This window comes from Natrix helvetica (genome assembly GCF_964273705.1).
Source record: "Natrix helvetica genome assembly, chromosome: 2".
In the NCBI taxonomy this organism is placed as follows: Eukaryota; Metazoa; Chordata; class Lepidosauria; order Squamata; family Natricidae; genus Natrix; species Natrix helvetica.
Window position 1 is genome coordinate 17,534,018 of NC_138552.1, and position 21,406 is coordinate 17,555,423.

The following is a 21,406-nucleotide window of genomic DNA, read 5'->3' on the forward strand; positions in this document are numbered from 1 at the left end:
TTTAAAGAGGAAACATGATACTGGAACTTTGAACGATTGACACTAGAGGGAGATAGAGGACAATAAACTCATCTCATTAAGAAAAAAAATGGAGCAAATGTTTTTGATGGAAGTTGTTGCATTTTGAGCTTCAAAATTGCTTGAAATGAGAGATAGAGCCTGTGTCAATGAAGTTACGGAAAAAGAAGTCTAATATGTTGCATATTTTTGTCATTTATAACATTTCCTCCCCTTACTAAAACAGAATTTATATATGAATTTAATTTTTTCAAGTGCCCACTTGTGGATGGGGGGGGCAGGGGTTCCTTAACAGGGATTAAAACAACAGTATAAGCCATTTAAAATAATACAGAGATTGAGATCCTGGGAAAGAGGGAAACACACAATTAATATGTTAATGTATGAGTAGCAAAACTCTGTCCCAAAGAATATTCTACAGAATATATTACCAGGATGCTTGAAATAAAAATATGTATGTTTTTGTTTTTGTTTTTAAGGGATAAATAATTGTAGCAATAGCTGCAAATATGAATTACCTGGGAACGAACCCTATACATTTAGGCATAAGGATCTTAAAAAGTGTGAAGATTGTATACAATCAGATAATCAAGTTCATTAATAGAAGAAAAATGTTTTTATTACAGTACTTGTCAATATAGTAATTTTCATTGTCTACTCTATTCCCTCTTCATTTTAATTAAGTTCACTTTCACTGATTTTAGTTCCTAGCCACAGATGGATGCATAGATACACACAAAGCCACACACAGACATGCACACACATCTATAAATATGTGCGCGAGCAGAAACACACACAGACACAACACACCCCTCAGAAAAAAAACAGTTCTTGCATCTTATAAGTAAAATGCAATCTTTTGAATGCTCGTAAAAGAATATTTTGTTCATTGTGATTCTTGTTTAGCTGCATCAAAGTAACAGAAGTACTTTCTGGATTTGGTGCTTCGACTGCTACATGTTACTGCAAAGTATTTGCAAATGGTGCTACACACCGTATAAGTATGTGAGCAAAGGGGATATAAAAAGGATATTAACAATCTACAAAATTGGAATCACCATCATGACTTCTCTCAATGGCCGTTTTTCATGTTATCTGGGAAAAACAAAACACCAGTCCTCATAAAGAGGGAAGGTGTGATGAGTAAGCAGCACCACCAATTGTTGCTGCGGTCCCACTAACCATCCACTTCTACGGACGTTTGTACCTAGGTAGGTCTTGTGAAACGTCTTCACTACATTACAGAACATTTTTGTTCAGCTGACTGCTTAATATCAGTGAAAGTCGCCTGGACTTTTTCTTTGATAGCATCCACGTCCATATTCTGGATGTTCTGAAGCTGTCCCAAAAGGGTATCTTTGTCTTCTTCTTCTTCTTGATCCTCTGCTACCATCTTCTGGAGATCTTCGGGCAAGTCCACGTCATCTCCAGCCAACTGAATCTGATTCTCATCTAATTCACTCTAAAAAAGGAAGCAAAGAAAAAATAAGAATTCATATATATTAAAGGGGAAACTTCTTGCTCCATTGCTAACTGCATTTTTTAAAAAAGTGTCAAAAGTATTAAAATTCTAAGAGAAGAAATAATAAGCTCTGTAGGCCAAAATAAGATATATGAGACTGTTCTTGAAGCAGCCATTATTTGCAAACTTACTAAGGAGTTCTATTATGTTTTAACAGTCTTTGTGTTTTAATTAGCATGTGTAGAAATTAATAGTGAATGTGAATTTGTATGGGCACTCTAAACTAGACTAGATTGGGCTGGACTAGACTAGGAATAGAGTAGAGTAGGGCAGGACATGGCATGGTAGGATAGGGTAGGGTAGGGTAGGGTAGAGTAGAGTAGAGTAGAGTAGAGTAGAGTAGAGTAGAGTAGAGTAGAGTAGAATAGAATAGAAATAGAAAGGTCTCTGAGTCTATTTGTTTTGGTATGCAGTACTCTAGAGTGATGTCCTGAGGGGAGGAGTGGAAACAGTTTATGTCCAGGATGTGAGGGGTCTGTAGAAATCTTTTCAACCCTCTTTCTCACCCATGCCATGCAGTATACAGGTCCTCAATGGAGGGCAGGCTGGTTGCAATCGTTTTTTCTTCAGTGCTAACTATTTGTTGAATTCTGTACCTGCCCCATTTGGTTGGTGTACCAAACCAGGCAGTACAAATGACAGACTCAATAATTCCTCTGTAGAATTAACCGGAATTATGCATTTGTATCCAACACAATGGCAAAGGCACTGTGAAGTATTGAAGCTTAGTAATTGGTGTTTGCATTTTTCCAGATTCTGAAATGTGACGTTGCAAACAAGAAAATGTACAGGAATGCAGGTAGTAGAAAATGTGGAACAAAATGGATAATTTATTAGAATACTTTATAGAAGATAGCAAGGATGTCAAACTCGCAGCCGGATGCGTCAGGCACTGTCACACCCACCCTTGATTTGGCAAATAGGGGGAAAGTTGTTATTGTATATGTTGACAGCAGCAAGACTATTCTATGCACAAAAATGGAAGGACAAATGGTTGCAGAAGTTGAGGGCGTTGGCTGAAATGGCAAAATTGGCTACCTTGATTAAAGAAAAGAACGTAAGTATTTTTGTTTCCAAGGGACGCGGTGGCTCAGTGGCTAAGAGGCTGAGTTTGCCAATCAGAAAGGTCCTGTTCAAATCCCTAGCACCGTGTAATGGAGTGAGCTCCTGTTACTTGTCCCAGATTCTGCCAACCTAGCAGTTCTAAAGTATGTAAAAAATGCAAGTAGAAAAATAGAAACCACCTTTGGTGGGAAGGTAACAGCCTTCCGTGCACCTTCGGCGTTTAGTCATGCCGGCCACATGACCATGGAGACGTCTTCAGACAGCATTGGCTCTTTGGCTTTGAAATGAAGATGAGCACCGCCCCCTAGAGTCAGGAATGACTAGCACATATTTACGAGGGCAATCTTTACATTTACCTTTATTTATTTTTTCCACATGGAGACCGCTTCTGAACTTCATGCTCAATGTGGAAAAGAATGAATCTCTGACTTTGGGTTTTAGGCTGATAGATATTTATAGAAATGGCTTGTTTACACTATTATGGAAATGCAAAAAATTGTGATTTGATGTTAATGCCTTATTTTACTGTCACAGAGAGAGTCGGAAGTCAATGCTTCTTTTTCTTTTCCCCTATCTTTCCTCACTTCTTCTCCCCTTTCCCCCTCCCCTTCTCTGATCTTTTATTTACTTTTGAATTTTGTATTTTATAATATTCTATAACTCAACAGAAAATATTTACAGTGGGGGAAAAAAGAAGATGGAAAGTTCCCCTGATAGCAGCTGATATCTGCCTTTGTGTCTTCAAAGTGTGGTTTGGAAATACACGCTAGAAAGAAATAGCTACAAATAATCCTCATTTTATGACCCTTTGCTTAATGGTGGTTCAAAGTTACACTGGCACTGAAAAGGTTATAATAATAATAATAATTTGAATTTATTAGCCGCTCCCTTTCCAGGCAGGACTCGGGGCGGCGTACAATGGAGCATATAGAACATAAAACATGTGTACAAACACATAAACATACATATATACAAAGACACACATGCACGGAGGAGGTAGCAAATTACAACATTTAGACAGTTAAAAATCACCATTAAAATACCCCAATTGTAAGAAACCCAATGTACAATTAAAATTTAAAATTTAAAAAGACAGTCAGGAGGAGTAAAAAATTATGGTTGAACCAGGCCAGATAATTGAAAGAGGTGGGTCTTCAGCTGTACACGGAAGGAGCGGAAATCGGAAGTAATCCTGATGTCACGGGGGAGGTCATTCCACAGGGCTGGGCCCATCACAGAGAAGGCTCTGCTCCTGGGTGTCGCCCCCTGACACTGTTTGGCGGACGGCACCCGGAGAAGTCCCTCTCTGTGTGAGCGAATTGGTCGTAGGGATGTGTGGGGTAGGATGCGATCCTGCATATAACTAGGCCCTGTGCCATGAAGCGCTTTAAAGATCATAATCAAAACCTTGAAACGCACTCGGTAGACCACAGGAAGCCAGTGCAGCTCGCGCAGGAGAGGTGTTACAGGGGAGTATCTAGTCCTCCCCATAATCACCCGCGCGGCCGCGTTCTGGACTAACTGTAGTCTCCGAGTGCATCTCAAGGGAAGCCCCATGTAGAGAGCATTGCAGTAGTCCAGGCGAGACGTCACTAGCGCATGGGTGACTGTGCGTAGGGCATCCCGGTCCAATAAGGGGCGCAATTGGCACATCAGGCGGACCTGATGGAACGCCCCCCTTGCCACGGCTGTTACATGGTCATCCATGGACAGCCAGGCATCTAGGAGGACGCCCAAATTGCGCACCTGTTCCATGGGGGCTAGTTGCACGCCCCCAATGGCCAGAGATGGAAGCACCTGGTTGAACCGGGAGGCCGGAAGCCACAGCCACTCCGTCTTGGAAGGGTTGAGTTTTAGTCGGTTGCCATCCATCCAGACCCGTACGGCCTCCAAACACCGGGACATCATTTCGACGGCCTCATTGGGGTGGTTCGGGGTGGAAATGTATAGCTGAGTATCATCAGCATACAGATGATATCCCACCCCAAAACCACGGATGATCTCGCCCAGCGGTTTCATGTATGTGTTGAACAGGAGAGGCGAGAGCACCGATCCCTGTGGCACTCCACATGTGAGTGGCCTCCGGGTCGATCTCTGCTCCCCTGCCAACACACGTTGCGTCCGGTCAGAGAGGTAGGAGCCAAACCACCGTAAAACGGTGCCCCTGACTCCCAGCCCCTCTAGCCGGTGCAACAGGATACCATGGTCGATGGTATCGAACGCCGCTGAGAGATCTAATAGGACCAGGATAGAGGAACAACCCCTATCTCTGGCCCTCCAGAGATCATCAACCAATGCGACAAGGTCCAGCGTGTGGCCTCCCTCGTGAGTAGGGCCCTGAATTAACTGGGTCAGGTCCATGGCTGTCATGGAAGCCATGAACTCCCGAACCCCCTCAGACGCTTCTCCCATCGACGGCAGATTAAAATCCCCCATTACTAAAAGTTTGGGGGTCTCAACCGCCACCGATGAGATCAGCTCAAGGAGTTCAGGCAGGGCCGCTGACGTATAGCGAGGAGCCAGGTATACTATCAGCAGGCCCAACTGCCTCCCTGGGCCCCATCTCATGACAAGGGACTCACACCCGGATGTCTGTGGCACGGTGAACTCTCTCGGCTCTAAGTCTTCCCGGATAATCACTGCTACCCCACCGCCCCTTCCCTGGGCCCGAGGCTGGTGAAATGCTCGATAACCTGGCGGGCACATTTCCACGAGGGGTAAACCTCCCTCGTGGCCCAACCAGGTCTCGGTTATTCCTGCGAGGTCCGGCTCCCCCTCCAAAATTAGATCGTGGATGAGGGGGGCCTTATTGACAACGGACCTCGCGTTGCATAACAGCAGTCTCAGGCCTTGGGTCTGTAGATCCTGACCACCTAGTATGCAGGGGTTGGTACAAATGACCGGGAATGACCAAAAACCCCGGTCTCCCAACCGACTATGCGCTCTTGATCTGTCCTCGCACCTGCCCCTCCCCACGACCGTTGGTATCAAAGAGCCCTGCGCAGGAATGCTATCTTCCCTCCCCCCCCCCACTCCGCTCCCTCCTCCTTCGACCACACCTAGGTGCCTGGCTCTCCCATCCCTCCTGACCAATTCCCCCCCCACCCCTGGAACCCCTTACAATTTTTTAAAAAGAATTAATTAAAAAACCCCTCAATGTGCGCTTCCTCCACCTCTCTGGGTTAATGAACCCGTCCTCGAGGTGGGCCCTTATGGTTGTTGCACCATCTTTATTGTCATGTGGTTGCAACTCAGGTGCTTGGCAACCAACTCAGATGACAGGCCTGCAGCCACCTTTTCTTTTGGAACTTTGGCCTGCCACACTTGCTGTTATTCTTCTATGCATTTTAATTTTTTTATAAAGAATTTTATTGGTTTTTAAACATTTATGGGAAAAGGTAAGGGGCTACATAGAAAATTTTGGCAGCTCCCACGCTAGTGGTAGAAATCCCTCCAAATCTCACAATTTTTACAATATTAAAAACAACGTATAAAAGATAAGCAAAAAACAGAATCTTATTCTACATTGTATCAACCATGTGTTCAATCATTTTTCCTTTATCACTTTCTAGTATATCAACAATTACAAATATTTCAAATACTTTTATTTTTGTGACCCAAGCCTCTTCTATGCATTTTCTATTGTGGGAAAATGGGAGGGGGGGTGTAAGGAGTTACATACTATGTAGCCATAACAATATTCTTTATAGCAAGAACAAGGTCATCCTTTGTCTCTGCACCTCTGCACCTGACCGGAACTGGATGGGTGGAAGCTGCCAGCATGGCAGTGGAAGATTGAACCATGTGATGGATTTGTGGGTGTGGGGGCAAGATCTTGAACTTTCAACTGGGTGGAGAAAACAGGGAAGCTTTCAGATTCGGGTTTTCCCAGATGTGCCAACATAGCTCTCTTAATAAATTGGAACTTTGAGCAATACTTTGCCTTGGACTCTGATTTACTTTTGGATGCTATTTGGAACCCTGACATCAGAGTTATGTCCATGATTGCAGCATCTCGTGGTCAGGGGATCCCGATTTGCACCCTTCCCACTTGGCTTCTGGCCAGTAAAAACAATGGGGGAAACTGAATTCATTTAACAACTGTGGTGACTTGCTTAATGACTGCATTTACAATGGTTGCAGATCTTGTGGTCACATGATCGTGATTTGCATGCAGGGGACATGCACTCATGTGCAGGGGGAAGGACCCATGCACGGGAAGCAAGGTGCATGGATTTGCTCAAAATGGCAGTGACTCGCTTAACAATCACACCTCTTAGCAAGAGAAACTCTGGTCTCAGTTGTGCTCATAGGTTGAGGACTATGTGTAGTTAAGGAGGTAGCCAAGCTATCTAGCTCTTGAAGGGCATTGTACAGTGATCATGTACAGTGATCATGTCTCCCTCCCTCCCTCTTTCTCTTCCTCTTCCTCATTCTCTTCCTCATTCTCATTCTCATTCTCACTTTCTCTGATCTACTTTATTGAGGTCCAGTGATACCTTCTTCTACTAATTATTTTAGCATAGAATTTAGGAATACAATCTCTAGCAATTAAAGCCATGTGACTAGTTGGGGATAACCATGACTTTTGGACAGAATCCTCTCATATTTGACCAGATGCAAAAGCTGCTCCATCATTAAAGCTGCTGCATCATTGTCCAAGTAGGTTCCCTACTCTGCAAAAAGTTGCAGTTGCTTTAAAGAGCTGCTACATTCCTATTTCCTGCATGTCAAAGCATTTTTTTTCTGAATCGTTTTTGGAACATGCACAGCTCAGTTGGATAGCAGATATAGAATAGAATAACAAGAGTTGGAAGAGACCTGGGAGGTCTTCTAATCCAACCCCCTGCTCAAGCAGGAAACTCTATACCATTTCAGACAAATGGTTATCCAACATCTTAAAAACTTCCAGTGTTGGAGCATTCACAACTTCTGGAGGCAAGTTGTTCCACTGATTAATTGTTCTATTTTTGTTCTATATTTCCCACCTTTTCCCAATCAAAGGGTGGGGAAAGCAATTTGATCAACATGGCAACCTTCCTTTAGGAACAAGCTACACAATTCATGGATGAAAACATCTTCCTAATAACAAATCTCTCCTGACAATCCCATTAATAGGATTTAATGGGCTCATTAAGGACATGTTTTGTCATGTAAGACCTGCCCTTAATACCCTTAAGCATTACGTCTTGCACTTTTCAATGGCTTCATATTATGGCCCCGTAAGTATCTCTTAAAACATCTGTGCAAAATGTTTCACAGGCATTGTTGTAACCACAGCACGTTGTCTCCGTTTTTTTGAGTTAGCAAAATAGACTTATTATTATATTCTACCAGGAAATTCAAGATGGAATTATGGGAACAGATTCGTTTTATCTCCATGATAATTCTGAGAGGCTAGGTTAAGCGGAGGAAGCTAACCTCAGGTATCCCCGGTTGAAGATCTACTCACTACAGGACATAGGTGGGTTCCTATTGGTTCAGCCGAATAGGTAGTAACTCGGCTGGACATGTGACCATACCGGTTCTATCCTGGGCACCTCCATCTTTATTTTCTGTTCTGCGCATGTGCAGAACAATCTTCATTGAAAAAATGTATTTTCCCCCTTTTTTAATGGTGTGTGCATGCCAGTCTAGAGAGGTCCCAGAGATGGGCTGTTTTGGGGGGAACTGAGGTGTTTTTGCCTTCCCCCAGCCTCCAGATGTACTCTTCAGGCTTCAGCAGGGCTGGGGGAAGGGAAAAATGCCCCAATTTTTGTGAAAAATGGGCCGTTTTTCATAAAAATGGGGGCATTTCCCCCTTCCCTGCTGAAGCCTGCAGAGTGTTCCTGGGGGCTGGGGAGGAGAAAAACTTTTTTTCTTACTGGGTAGTTTGCAGGGGCTCCCTTAGTTCCCGCGAGGCTGGAGCCCCCCCCTCCCCGTCAAAACTTTTCACCGCCGTTTTGGTGGGCATGGCTTGGTGAGTGGGTCATGTGACTGAGTGTGTGCGAGTGATGTCAAGTTGGCCACGCCCATCAGTCACATGCCCCCTCATCTAGCCACACCCACCGAACCGTTAGTAAAAAAATGTGAAACCCACCCCTGCTACATGACAAAGGTGGTATCCTGCTGGTTCTCCCTGTTTCGAGTGAACTGGTAGTGGCGGGGGTTGGAGGCTCCACCCACCTACTCAGACATCATCACAGATGCTCTGCACATGCGCAGAAGCACCGTGCATGAGCGCATGTGAACCGGGAGTAAAGATTAGAGCATTTCATACCTGCTACAGGAAGTCCTTAATTTACAACAGTTTGTTTAGTGATTAAGAGCCACGCAGTGGTTAGAGTGCCGTACTGCAGGCTACTTCTGCTGCCTGCTGGCTGCCTGCAATTTGGCAGTTCAAATCTCACCAAGTTCAAGGTGAACTCAGTCTTCCATCTTTCCGAGGTGGGTAAAATGAGGAGCCAGATTGTTGGGAGCAACGTGCTGGCTCTGTAAACCGCTTAGACCATTTCCAGACACCAGTTGTTGTAGTGGTTAAGGTGCTGGCTTAGAAACTAGGAGACTGTGAATTCTAGGCCTGCCTTATGCATGAAGCCCAGTTGGATGATTCAACTCAGCCCAATCCATCTTTGCAGGGTGGTTCTTGTGGGGGAAATGGGAGACAGGAGTATTAGGTATACTCACTGCCTTGAGTGTCACACACATATCATATATCATATATGAGCTACAGTGGTGCAGTGGTTAGAGGGCAGTACTGCAGTTTACTTCTGCTGCCTGCAATTTGGCAGATTGAATCTCACCAGGCTCAAGGTTGACTCAACTTTCCAGCCTTCCGAGGTGGGTAAAATGAGGACCCAGGTTGTTGGGGGCCATAGGCTGACTCTGTAAACAGCTTAGAGTCCAGTGTTTCTCAACCTTGTCAACTTGAAGAGGTCTGGACTTCAACTCCCAGAATTCGCCAGCCAGCTGGCTGGCGAATTCTGGGAGTTGAAGTCCAGACCTCTTCAAGTTGACAAGGTTGAGAAACACTGGCTTAGACCATTACCAGAAACCATTTGTTGTAGTGGTTACAGTGCTGGCTTAGAAACTAGGAGACTGTGAATTCTAGGCCTTCCTTATGCATGAAGACCAGCTGGATGATTTAACTCAGCCCAATCCATCTTTGCAGGGTGGTTCTTGTGGGGGAAATAGGAGACAATGTTAGGTATACTCATTGCCTTGAGTGTCACACACACACACACACACACACACACACACACACACACACGTCATATACCATGTATGAGCTACAGTGGTGCAGTGGTTAGAATGCAGTACTGCAGGCTACTACTGTTGCCTGCCGGCTGCCTGCAATTTAGCAAATTAAATCCCACCAGGCTGAAGGTTGACTCAGCCTTCCAGCCTTCCGAAGTGGGTAAAATGAGGACCCAGATTGTTGGGGGCCATAGGCTGACTCTGTAAACTGCTCAGAGAGGGCTGTAAAAACGCTATGAAATAGTATAGAAGTCTAAAGTGCTCTTGCTATTTGGAGCTATCACACTGAAAAAAGTGACTTACGACCATTTTTCACACTTAGGACCATTACAGCATCCCCATGGTCAAGTGATCCAAATTCATTCATTCATGACGGTTACAGTGTCCCAGGGTCATGGGATCCCCTGTTGTGATCTTCTGATTAGCAAAGTCAATGGGGAAGCCATATTCACTTCACAACTGTGTTACTTAGCCACTGTAGTGATTCACTTAACAACGGTGCCAAGAAAGGTTTTAAAATGGGGCAAAACTCACTTAACAAATGTCCCACTTAACAACAGACATTTTGGGCTCAATGGTGGTCATAAGCTGAGGACTTCCCATATTCATTATGCCCCTTTGTTCAAGCCAGACTGTTTGCGTCTTCCATTTAAATCATTCTATCCTGAGTCCTGCACTATTTATATTAAAGGACTTCAGATTTTTTTCCTCTTGGGGAAAAAAAAAGCAACAACTTAATTTTCAAAGGCACAATAAGTGCTTTTAGCATGGGGATGATTCCAATAATATCTGGAGCAGAGGTGAAATCCAGCAGGTTCTGGAGAACTGGTAGCGGAAATTTTGAGTAGTTCGGAGAACCGGCAAATGCCACCTCTGACTGGCCCCAGAGTAGGGTGGGAATGGAGATTTTGCAGTATCCTTCCCCTGCCACGCCCACCAAACCACACCCACCAAGCCACACCCACAGAACCAGTAGTTTAAAAAAATTGAATTTCACCACTGATCTGGAGCTCTGAAAAATCACCTGTCAAATTCCCACAGAGGGAGAATCTTAATAGTTGTACCAGCAACATATCTGAGGGGCACAAGATTAATAAAGGACGGCCCAGGTCAGGTTCCCCCCACCCCCAATCTTAGCAACTTTAAGATGTATGGACTTCGATTCCCAGAATCCCCATCCAGCTTGGCTGAGGATTTCTGGGAATTGAAGTCCACACATCTAAATTGCCAAAGTTAAGAAACACTAAGTCAAGTAAAAATATGTTGATCAGCAGCCACAGGTGGTCCTTGACGTATAGGGGTTCATTTAGTGATTGCTCAAAGTTATAACGGCACTCAAAAAAGTGGCTTACGACCGTTTTACACAGTTATGACCTTTGCACCATCTCCATGATCATGTGAACCAATTCAGACGCTTGTGCAACTGGTTCACACTTATGACCACTGCAGTGTCCTGGGGTCATGTGATCATTATTATCTTTTTGCAACTTTCCGACAAGCAAAGACAATGTGGGAGCCAGATTCACTTATCAACTGCAGTGATTCACTGAACAAAGGTGGCAAGAAATGTTGTAAAATGGGGCAAAATTCACTCAACAAATCCTCGCTTAACAACATAAATTTTGGGCTCCATCGTGGTCGTAAGTCGAGGACCATCTGTACCAGCAGTTACCAACTGGTGGTTTGTAGACCACTGGTGGTCCATTAGAAAATTCTGGTGGTCTGCAGAAAAATTATTTGCATTTATCTTTTTTTTTAAAAATCATATTAATGGTCCGTGGGATTTAAAATTATGAATTTAGTGGCCCCTGAGGTCCGAAAGATTGGCGACCCCAGATCTGGACTATAACGTTAAGTGTCCACATTTATATAGGGGTCTCTATGCCAAAAAGTTGCAAGAACTTGAATGAAGGACCTACATATTAATTGCATGAATGACATTTACAGATCAATAAAAAAGAACCTAAATTACAGTTGGGAGTGGTAAATAAGCAAGGATAAGATGACTAGAGATGGGGAGGAAATAAGCTACCTTGCTTCTCAGACTTTAGCACTAGCAATAGCACTTAGACTTATATACTGCTTCACAGTCCTCTCTAAGCAGTTTACAGAGTCAGCCTCAACAATCTGGGTCCTCATTTTCCCCACCTCGGAAGGATGGAAGGCTGAGTCAACCTTGAGCCTGGTGAGATTCAAACTACCAAATTGCAGGCAGCCGGCAGTCAGCAGAAGTAGCCTGCAGTACTGCACTCTAACCACTGCCCCACCATGGCTCATTAGATGGGCTTCCTTACAACTGCCCTTTTATACATGGTCTACAATCTTCTTACTGTCTTTTCTCACAATGCAGTTCAATAGTTGTCTAATCAGGTGTAACTTCAGTGCAGTGGTGGGTTCCAGGCAGTCCAGTACAGTACGGGCATACCGGTAGGAGCTGGGAGCAGCGGCCACCGTACCGGAATGGTGTTTTGGTGGGCCCACCCGCCCGCCCGCGTTCTTTACCTCTTTTTGAGGGAAACGGGCCAATTGCGCACGCACGCACAGCGTACGGCACTTGCGCGACCTTGCTGAGCACCTGGGGCATTGCAGGGCGGCGGCATGTGGGTGGGCAGCACGGGTGCCTGAGGTGGACATCCGGCCCTGTTGCAGCGTACCGGTTGCGATGGGATCCGGATCCCACCACCGCTTCAGTGGCAATTGCTCTCAGATAAGAGTGCAACTTTTGTCCATTTGCAAATTTTATTTCTGTTACCTTAGAAATCTAAACTTTATTTCAGATCATTTTAAAAAGCAAACTAAAAAGCGAACGTTGCAAGACACACATTCAAAAAGACCGAACCAATTATTGTTCAAGTCAAACTGATAAGCCGATAAAAGACCATCGACAGAGGAGGCAACCAGTATGCATTTACAACAGTTGCAACATCTCAAGGGATTGTGTGATAGTCCAACTACCATCTTCCCAACTAGCCTCTGACAAGGTTTGCTTCATGACTGCAAGATTCACTTCACTGCAGTCATTCCCTTAAGAACTATGGCCAAAAAGGACATAACATCGGGTGTGATTCATTTCACAACTGCTTTGCTTAGCAAGCAATAATCTGATCCTAATTTTTGTTCTAAATTTAGGACTACTTGTGTAAGTCAGGTTCTGACCATAATACAATAATACAATACAATAGTAGAGTTGGAAGGGACCAACCCCCTGCCTAGGCAGGAAACCCTATACCGTTTCAGACAAATGGCTATCCGACATCTTCTTAAAGACTTCCAGTGTTGGGGCATTCACAACTTCTGGAGGCAAGCTGTTCCACTGATTAATTGTTCTGTAAGGAAGTTTCTCCTCAGTTCTAAGTTGCTTCTCTCCTTGATTAGTTTCCACCCATTGCTTCTTGTTCTGTCCTCAGGTGCCTTGGAGAATAGTTTGACTCCCTCTTCTTTGTGGCAACCCCTGAGATATTGGAACAATGCTATCATGTCTCCCCTAGTCCTTCCATAAATCATGCTTGGGAAGCTTAACTCTGGGTGCACATGACACAATAAAATAAAACCATTTTTTCAGAAATCATGTAGGCTTGCACAATTCCAGGCAAGAATGCGGAAACTTCCTAAAGTCTCACTGGATTCTTAAGGGATTTTGGTGGCCTTGCCTGAAATTCTAGCAAACTTGTGGGAAGGCTTGATGATGACCCAAGTGTGCCCAATAACAGAAACACCAGAAGAGACTATAACCCCAGGGGAATAACAAACCCAGGGTGGAGAATTCAGTTTGCAACCAAAATCGCCCATGTTTTTTTTTCTTCACAAAATTTGGGCTCTCGGCAACTGCCATGTATTTACAATGGTTGCAGCATCCTGGGGTCACATGATTGCTATTTGCCACCTTGCCAGCTACCTTTTTTTTAAAAAAATGACCCTATAATCCCTTACATGGGGGTGGAGTAGGGAAGTGTTTACTGTCTGGATGCCCTTCCTGTCACCAGTGCAGAGTTCGCAGCAGATAATTACTCATTGTTCCCAGAGAGAGAAATATCTGCTACTACCTAGGATCGAACTCACAGCCTCCTGAACGTGAGGCAAGAGCCTCTACCGCACCTTCACAGCCACCTTCCAACAATCCAAGTCAACGGGGGAAGCCAGATCCAGTTAATGACAATGTGATTCACTTAACGACGACAGCAAAAAATGTTGTAAAATCAGTTACACTTAGCAACCACCTCACATAGCGATAAATGTTCCAATCTGAATTGTGGTTGTAAGCGGAAGATGTGATTCTCTTAACAACTTTAGTGAGTCATTTAACAATTGTGGCAAATAAGAATGTGAAATTGGGCAACCTGTTGAACAACCACCTTGTTTAGTAACATAAATTCTGATCCTAAATTGTGGTCATAAGTCAATCTACCTGTACATTCTAACTGGACTTGTGGCTTTATTTCCATTTCTATCTCTATGCCAGTGATGGCGAACCTATGGCACGAGCCCTGTCAGCTGGCCAGTACACATGCGCGCGCTGGCCAGCTGATTTAACCTTTTTAAAAGCCATTTTCGCCTTCCCCAGGCTCCAGAGGCGTTATAGGAGCCTGGGAAGGGTGAAAAGTGCCTCCCCCGCCCCCCCCCCCGGAGGCCCTCCGGAGGCATCAGGGACCGTCCGGAGGCTTCCCTGACGCCTTCGGAGTGCTTAAAACCACCCTCCGAGCAAACCGGAAGTGACTTCCGGGTTGCTCGGAGGGTCATTTTAAGCGTTCCGAAGGCTTCAGGGACCGTCCAGAGGCTTCCCTGATGCCTTTGGAGCGCTTAAAACGACCCTCCGAGCAAACCGGAAGTCACTTCCGGTTTGCTCGGAGGATCCTTTTGAGCGCTCCGAAGGCTTCAGGGAAGCCTCCGGACGGTCCCTGAAGCCTCCGGAGGGCCTCCGGGGGGGGCGAGGGAGGCTCTTTTCTCCCTCCCCAGGCTCCTATAAAGCCTCTGGAGCCTTGGGAGGGCGAAAAAAGCATGTAAAAATGGGGAGGGGTCACGCGTTGTGCACGCATGCGCACTTGGGGGGGTTGCGCGTTGTATTATGGGTGCGGCACGCCCGCAAATGACCCCCCTGCGCTCCTCCCACTTGTGGCACGCGAGCCAAAAAAGGTTCGCCATTGCTGCTCTATGGCATGGGTTTTTGCAATACAGATAAAATGCCATTTAAAGTCCTCCCTGAAAGGATATCTAACCTGAGTCTTGGCTGGCACATTCAGCATCTTACATATCATGTAAAAATTGGGGGGGGGGGGGGGTTTGTCATTGAGAAAGGACAGAAAAGAAAAATAGCAAAGCAGATTCATCGCTGTTTCTCAAACATGGCAGCTTTAAGTCGTGTGGACTTCAACTCCAAGAATTGCCCATGCTGGCTAGGGAATTCTGGGAGTTGAAGTCCACACATCTTAAAGTTGCCAAGTTGGAGAACCACTGAGTTATATGAATGTTATATGTTCTCAAGATTGTAATAAAGAGCATTTTTTTGACAGAGGTCTTGCCTTTGGAAGTCTGTATTTCTCTCGCAAGTGAACCCGCAAAACAGCTCGTCCAGCCTTCTTTTGTGCATAAGCTGCGTCTCTTTCCATCCTGAAGGCACAAATGGGAGGTTTTGTAAGAATCAACTGAGCAGGTCCAGCTAAACATCAGGCTGAGGGACGCTCTTAAGGAGCATCCGGAAGCAACTTCTGGATTCATTCATCTTATTAGTACAGAGGTGTCAAACTCGATTTCATTGAGGGCCTCATCAGGGTTGTATTTGACCTTGGGGTATGTGGCCATGGTGGGCATGGCCAGCCTGACGTCACTTGTGTCAAGGGGTGCCTGTGGTGGCCCGAGCGCTCTGCCAATGAAAACAGGCTCCTCAGCTCCATTTTCGGCTGAGACAGCCTCCTGCAACCTTCTGCCAGTGAAAATGGAGCTCGGGCCGGCCCTTCGCTATTTCCAGGGCGGCCTGGTGGACCAAATCTAAGTATCCTGCAGACCGGATCCGGCCCCCAGGCCTTGAGTTTGACACCCTTGTATTAGAAGGCCCATCAATACAAGAATCCTCAAAATCGGGATGTTTATTTATTTATATTGACTTACATGGCTGCCTGCCTTGTCAATGTGATTTTGAGTACCGTGTTTCCCCCAAATTACAACATGTCCTGATAATAAGACCATGCCATATTTTTCCTGTGGGCAAAAATATACGCCCTCCCCCAATAATAAGCCCCCTGGACAACCCCCCCCTCCACCCAGGCAGAGTGCCACTCACCAACCTAGTGATATCCCAAAGGCGCAAAGCCGCAGGAGCCGGGGGGAGGGGGGGCAAAGGCGCTCACATTGCTTGATGCCTTTGGGATACCGCTAAGTTGGTGAGTGGTGCTGTGCCCAGATGGAGCGGGCAGTTGCCGGGCGGCTCTTACAAGCAGCCGCCCAGCAACACCCCTTTCCAGCCGGGCAAAGTGCCACTCACCAACCCAGTAATATCCCAAAGGCGGTAAGCGGTGTGGAGCTCTACCCGGCTGGAAAGAGAGGTTGTGTGAGCACTTGTTTTGCCCCCAGCTCGCGTGCCTCCCAGCCTCACCATGCCCAGCTCTCCCTGTAGAGCTGAGCCAGGGCGCTGCCACCATCCTGCTGCCGCCGCCCTGCTCCAAGCATAACCGGCTTCCAAACTCCGGAGATCCGCTGCCGAGTCTTTCGGCAGCGGCCGCTCTGGGATTATGCTCTATGATTGTGGGCTGGCTGTTGGAAGTCTCTGGTTGGACAGAGAGTCTTCCCGCAGCCAGTCCACAACCATAGAGCGTAATCCTAGAGCGGCTGCTGTGGGAAGACTTGGCAGCGGATCTCCGGAGTTTGGAAGCAGATTATGCTTGGAGCATGGTGGCGGTGGTAGCGGGGCGGCAGCGAGGCAGCAGCAGCAGTGGGGCAGTGGCGGTGGCAGCACCCTGGCCCAGCTCTACCGGGAGAGCTGGGCATGGTGAGGCTGGAAGGCACGCGAGCTGGAGGCATAACAAGTGCTCGCACAACCTCTCTTTCCAGCCGGGCAGAGCGCCACATGGCTTAGCACCTTTGGATATTACTGGGTCAGTGAGTGGCGCTCTGCCCGTTTAGAAAGGGGGGTTGCCAGGTGGCTGCTCATGAGTATGGTCTCCTCATGGCGCCTTTGTTGTGCTGCTGCGACAACGCAACTCAGTCGTTTGCCCCTGAGGCTGTGCCCAGCTCTTTGGGCGCCCGCTCGCAAGAGAGAAGCCACCCAGCAACCCCAAACCAATATCCCCCCCCCGATAATAAGACCCAAGCAAAATTGGGGGGGGGGTGTCAAAAGAAAATAAGACCCTGTCTTATTTTCGGGGAAACATGGTAACAATTAAAATATAAAATAAAATGCATTTATCTAAATAATATTCCAAACCAATTGGCCCAAAGTACAGATAGTCCTTGACTTACAACAGTTCATTTAGTGTCCATTCAAAGTTATGAAACTAAATATAGAGAAGGAAGACTGCAGTTCCTTCATATGATGAAAAGCAAGTTTTCTTTCCATTGGTATCTCCATTTGACCTGGGTTTAAAACGCTGTGGAGGAGATGTATGGGACCAGCTCCAATATTTATGTCTTTGAATGAGGTTATGAACTGAAATGAACCATAATGACAAATCTATGGTTCTGAAAATCAGGCTCATGTTTTCTGCTATAGTTGCATTTTAACTGAGCCATTAGTTTTATGGCTAAATAATAGTGATAGCAAGAGCCAATTTGGTCTAGTGGTTAAGGCATCAGGCTAGAACCTGGGTGACTGTGATTTCTAGTCTTGCCTTAGACACAAAGCCACCTGAGTGACCTTGGGCCAGTCACTTTCTATCAGCCCTAGGAAGGAGGCAACAGCAAACCACTTTGGAAAAACATTGCCAATATATACATTTACAGCATTTCAATAGGTATAATTTGAAGGCTCCTTAAACCAGGGGTGTCCAAACTTTTTTCAAAGAGGGCCAGATTGGATGAAGTGAACATGCTGGAGGGCCGAACATTTTTCCGAACATTCTTTGAACAATTACAATTAAATGCAAATGAATTATGAAATGAAACTCACTTAAACGACGCTCTTGCTTAGCAACCAAAATTTTGGGCTCAATTGTGGTCATAAGTTCTCTTTCTTTTTCTTTCTTTCTTTCATCTCTCTCTTCCACTTTCTTTTTTTCTTTTTCTTTCTCTCTCTCTCTCTGGCTCTTTGTCTCTGTCTCCCTGTCTCCCTCTCTGTCTCCCTCTGTCATTTTGGGACTGCCAGTTGGGAAAGGGGCTTTGCTCCTGCTCCGGGCTGTTATTGTGCCTATGTTTTCCATAGCGTGGAGCAGCGGCGAGGCTCTGTGCGGCCAGCGATGATTCCGGAGGCCATCAGTGGGGGGCAGGGTCCCCCCTCGCGTTCCTCGTCTTCCCGGATGGCCCCCGGAGTCATTGCCAGCCACGCAGAACCTCGCTGCTGCTCCACGCCTTGGAAAACAGGAGCGTGCGCACAGCTCAGACAGGGCGAGTGAGAACAAGTTCCCGCCGTTACGAAGTCTCGGAGGCTGTAATTTTCTGAGCTGTGCACGCGCGCCTGTTTTCCAAGGCGTGGAGCAGCAGCGAGACAGTCTTCTACTTGCCAATCAGAAGGGAGGGCCGCCTTTACACAGAGCAGGGAGGGCTGTTAGAGGGCCGTATTAAACCGCCCCCCGGGCCGCAAATGGCCCACAGACCGGACTTTGGACATGCCTGCCTTAAACCATCTGCCCTTTGTATGTTTTTGAAGGGGATATTTTGATGATCTTGCTATGGGTTGAACACTGGCAATGTAGTTGTTACAGGAAACAAGGCTACTAGGGGTTTACTCCAGGCTATGAACTTGAGTCATCTTGCAACCTTTTATGGGTCATTTAATGTCTGAATAATTCAGTACGTTGAATTTTGTGCAAAGTTGATCTTTTAGAAAAAGTGGGAGAGAGGGCTGAATTTATAGTTCTTATTAAGCTCTCTGGGTGTACCCACATACTTTAATAGCACTTTTCTCTCCTGTGTTCTAATAGTACCCCAGTTCTTCTTTTGACAAGTGGAAATATAACTTTATTTTGAATTCTACCTCACTCAAAAGCCACGACTGAAAGATATCTTTGGTAAATGTAATGTAGAAAGAGGTTTAGTTTGGGATAGCTAAAAAATAAGAGTCTGGTAGTACCTTTTTAGACTGATCAATTTTATTTTTAAAAGGCATAAGCAAAATGTGCTAATCTGAAAAGATGCTACTTGACTCCCTCACCTTCTGACCGTTAAAATCAAATACCCATAGTAGAAACAAAGTAACTTCATTAAAGGTATTTTTGAATGAATCCAGATCTTGAAAGATACAGATTTATTTTGCTTCCTGGACACATTTTTCATTTTCCCATGCAAGAAAGAGGATCCCCTTAAAATTTTCTGTGGCTCGAGGCCCATCTTGTGAACAGGACTACTACTAAATATAACCCTGGAGAATCAAATTCCATAGAACATTAACCTCTCACCTCTAATCATCTTACAGTGTAGCTTTAGCTAAGCATTATGTAATTGATCATTAGTGAAATGATGTTCCAGAGATTTGAAATTCAATTATTTTTGTAGCTACAATAGTAATAGCGATATGTTTTCATTTTAATTCCTATGGCTTTGCTGGTCGAGTACTAATACTAATATTACTACTAACAGTATAATACTAATATTGCACATTTCCTAAAAAAACACTAATTGGTATTTAAAATGTTGATTTTGTAGGTAGTTTCCTATGTTATTATATAAACATCAGAGTAAAAATATTTTTTAAGAAAGAGCACAGCATTTTTAGACTATAAGAGGTAGATGCAAATCATCTTTGCCATTTAGATTAGATTAGATTAACAGAGCGGGAAGGGACCTTGTAGGTCATCTAGTCCAACCACACAGCCAAGCAGGAGACCCTACGTCATTTCTGACAGGTGGCTGTCCAATCTCTTTCTGAAAGTCTCCAGTGACGAAGCTCCCACAATTCCCGAAGGCAAGCTGTTCCATTGGTTGATTGTTCTCACTGTCAGAACATTTCTCCTTATTTCTAAGTTGAACCTCTCCTTGATCAGTTTCCATCCCTTATTCCTTCTCTGGCCTTCAGGTGCTTTGGAAAATAGCTTGAACCCTTCCGTTCTGTGGAAGCCCCTCAAATATTGGAACTCTGCTATCATCTTCCCCTGGTCCTTCTCTTCACTAGACTAGCCATGCCCAGTTCCTGTAACTGTTCTTCATATGTTTTAGTCTTCAGTCCCCTAATCATCTTGGTTTATGGATTTAACTATCTTACCCAAAACAAATTTTAAAAATTCCAACCAATGCAGGAAAAGAAAAATTCTGAAAAGTATTTGATTCTGATGAGCACTAAGGAACCCTATGAAATTCTAACAAGCTTGTAACTGTGGTTACATTTAGGAAATGTCTTAAGTATTTCTCTTTCCCCAACCTAGAAATCTAGAAATAGAGAAACATTCAAAGGAAAGGATCCCATTTACGTGGAGATACCATTATGAAAAATTAGAAATGCTTCTAGAGAATAAGTAGTGGTACGGCCTTAACCCACACAGGCATTAAAACATCTGCCTCCACACAGGCATTAAAACATCTGCCTCCCTGGATCTCTGGTCTTGTGAATTTAAACAATCTAAATCACTTTGCACACTGAAAACATAAGGAAGGTGTACTTACTTCTCCTCTATCACCTGCTTTTGATATTCCTCATATTCTTCTCGGGTCATTCCTGCTGCTGCAGCTGGATCAGAAGGGGTTGCTTCTTCTGCCTTTTCTTCTCCCCCTCCAGAAAGCCCCAGATTTTTCACCTGGTTACTCAACATACTTTTCATCAGAAAAGCCATCTTCTCTCCTTTTTCTTTTCACCTTGCCAAGTGGGGGGCGAAAAACAAAAAACGCCACGAGGAAACCCACAGCCCGAAGGGAAAAAGAATGAACCAATCAACAAATATAATTTCAACAGCCCCAAACAGCTCTTCTAGGGCACGGTATTAGAGAAAACTCTATGCCAGAAACAGTTCGTCAACTCTAATCTGGATTAAGGCGGTGTACTCCTTAGCAGCCCTAGGCAGATGGTTCAGATTACCAATGGGGGTGGGGGAAGGAACATCATTAGATTTTGTATTTAATTTTTGTATTAATACCTTAAGCTAATTTTTATTCTTTTTGAGAGACGTGGAGGGGTGGGTGGGCCAGAGATGGGGGAAGAAAGAGATGAGAACTATAGAGATCTAATTTGTTTTTCCTTTGTTCACATACATTCAGGCATAAAATAAGCCACTAATGGCTCCATTGTTTGAATTCTAATAGCTGGACGTGGTTGATTATGTGAATTTTGTGGAGCAGGGCAACAATAAATCAGGTTAGAAAGATCAAAGAGATTTGAATGGTCGTGGATGGAGAAGCAAGATCCTTCTTTAAATGAGAACCAATCCTTTTATTCATGGATATTTTATCCACTGGCATTAAATCCCTCCAGTATATATATTTTTTCCAGACTTT

General features: G+C 45.0%; 1 protein-coding gene across 1 annotated transcript; it reads right to left on the minus strand.

The window, feature by feature from the left end:
- Positions 1 to 678: 678 nt before the first annotated feature.
- CPLX4 (complexin 4) lies at positions 679 to 20,919 on the minus strand. Its single transcript, XM_081942154.1, has 3 exons — positions 20,582 to 20,919; positions 15,358 to 15,445; positions 679 to 1,480 (listed from the first exon to the last, which is right to left on the minus strand). The coding sequence occupies exons 1-3, from the start codon at positions 20,746 to 20,748 to the stop codon at positions 1,253 to 1,255; spliced, it is 483 nt and encodes a 160-aa protein (XP_081798280.1). The 5' UTR covers positions 20,749 to 20,919; the 3' UTR covers positions 679 to 1,252.
- Positions 20,920 to 21,406: the final 487 nt, after the last annotated feature.

Excerpts from the sequence above, each read along its gene's own strand:
- CPLX4 (XM_081942154.1), bottom strand. The coding sequence starts at position 20,748 with ATGGCTTTTCTGATGAAAAGTATGTTGAGTAACCAGGTGAAAAATCTG. Across the intron at positions 15,446-20,581 it reads AAGCAGGTGATAGAGGAGAA|GATGGAAAGAGACGCAGCTT; the intron begins GTAAGTACACCT and ends TTGTGCCTTCAG. Across the intron at positions 1,481-15,357 it reads AGAAATACAGACTTCCAAAG|AGTGAATTAGATGAGAATCA; the intron begins GCAAGACCTCTG and ends TTCCTTTTTTAG.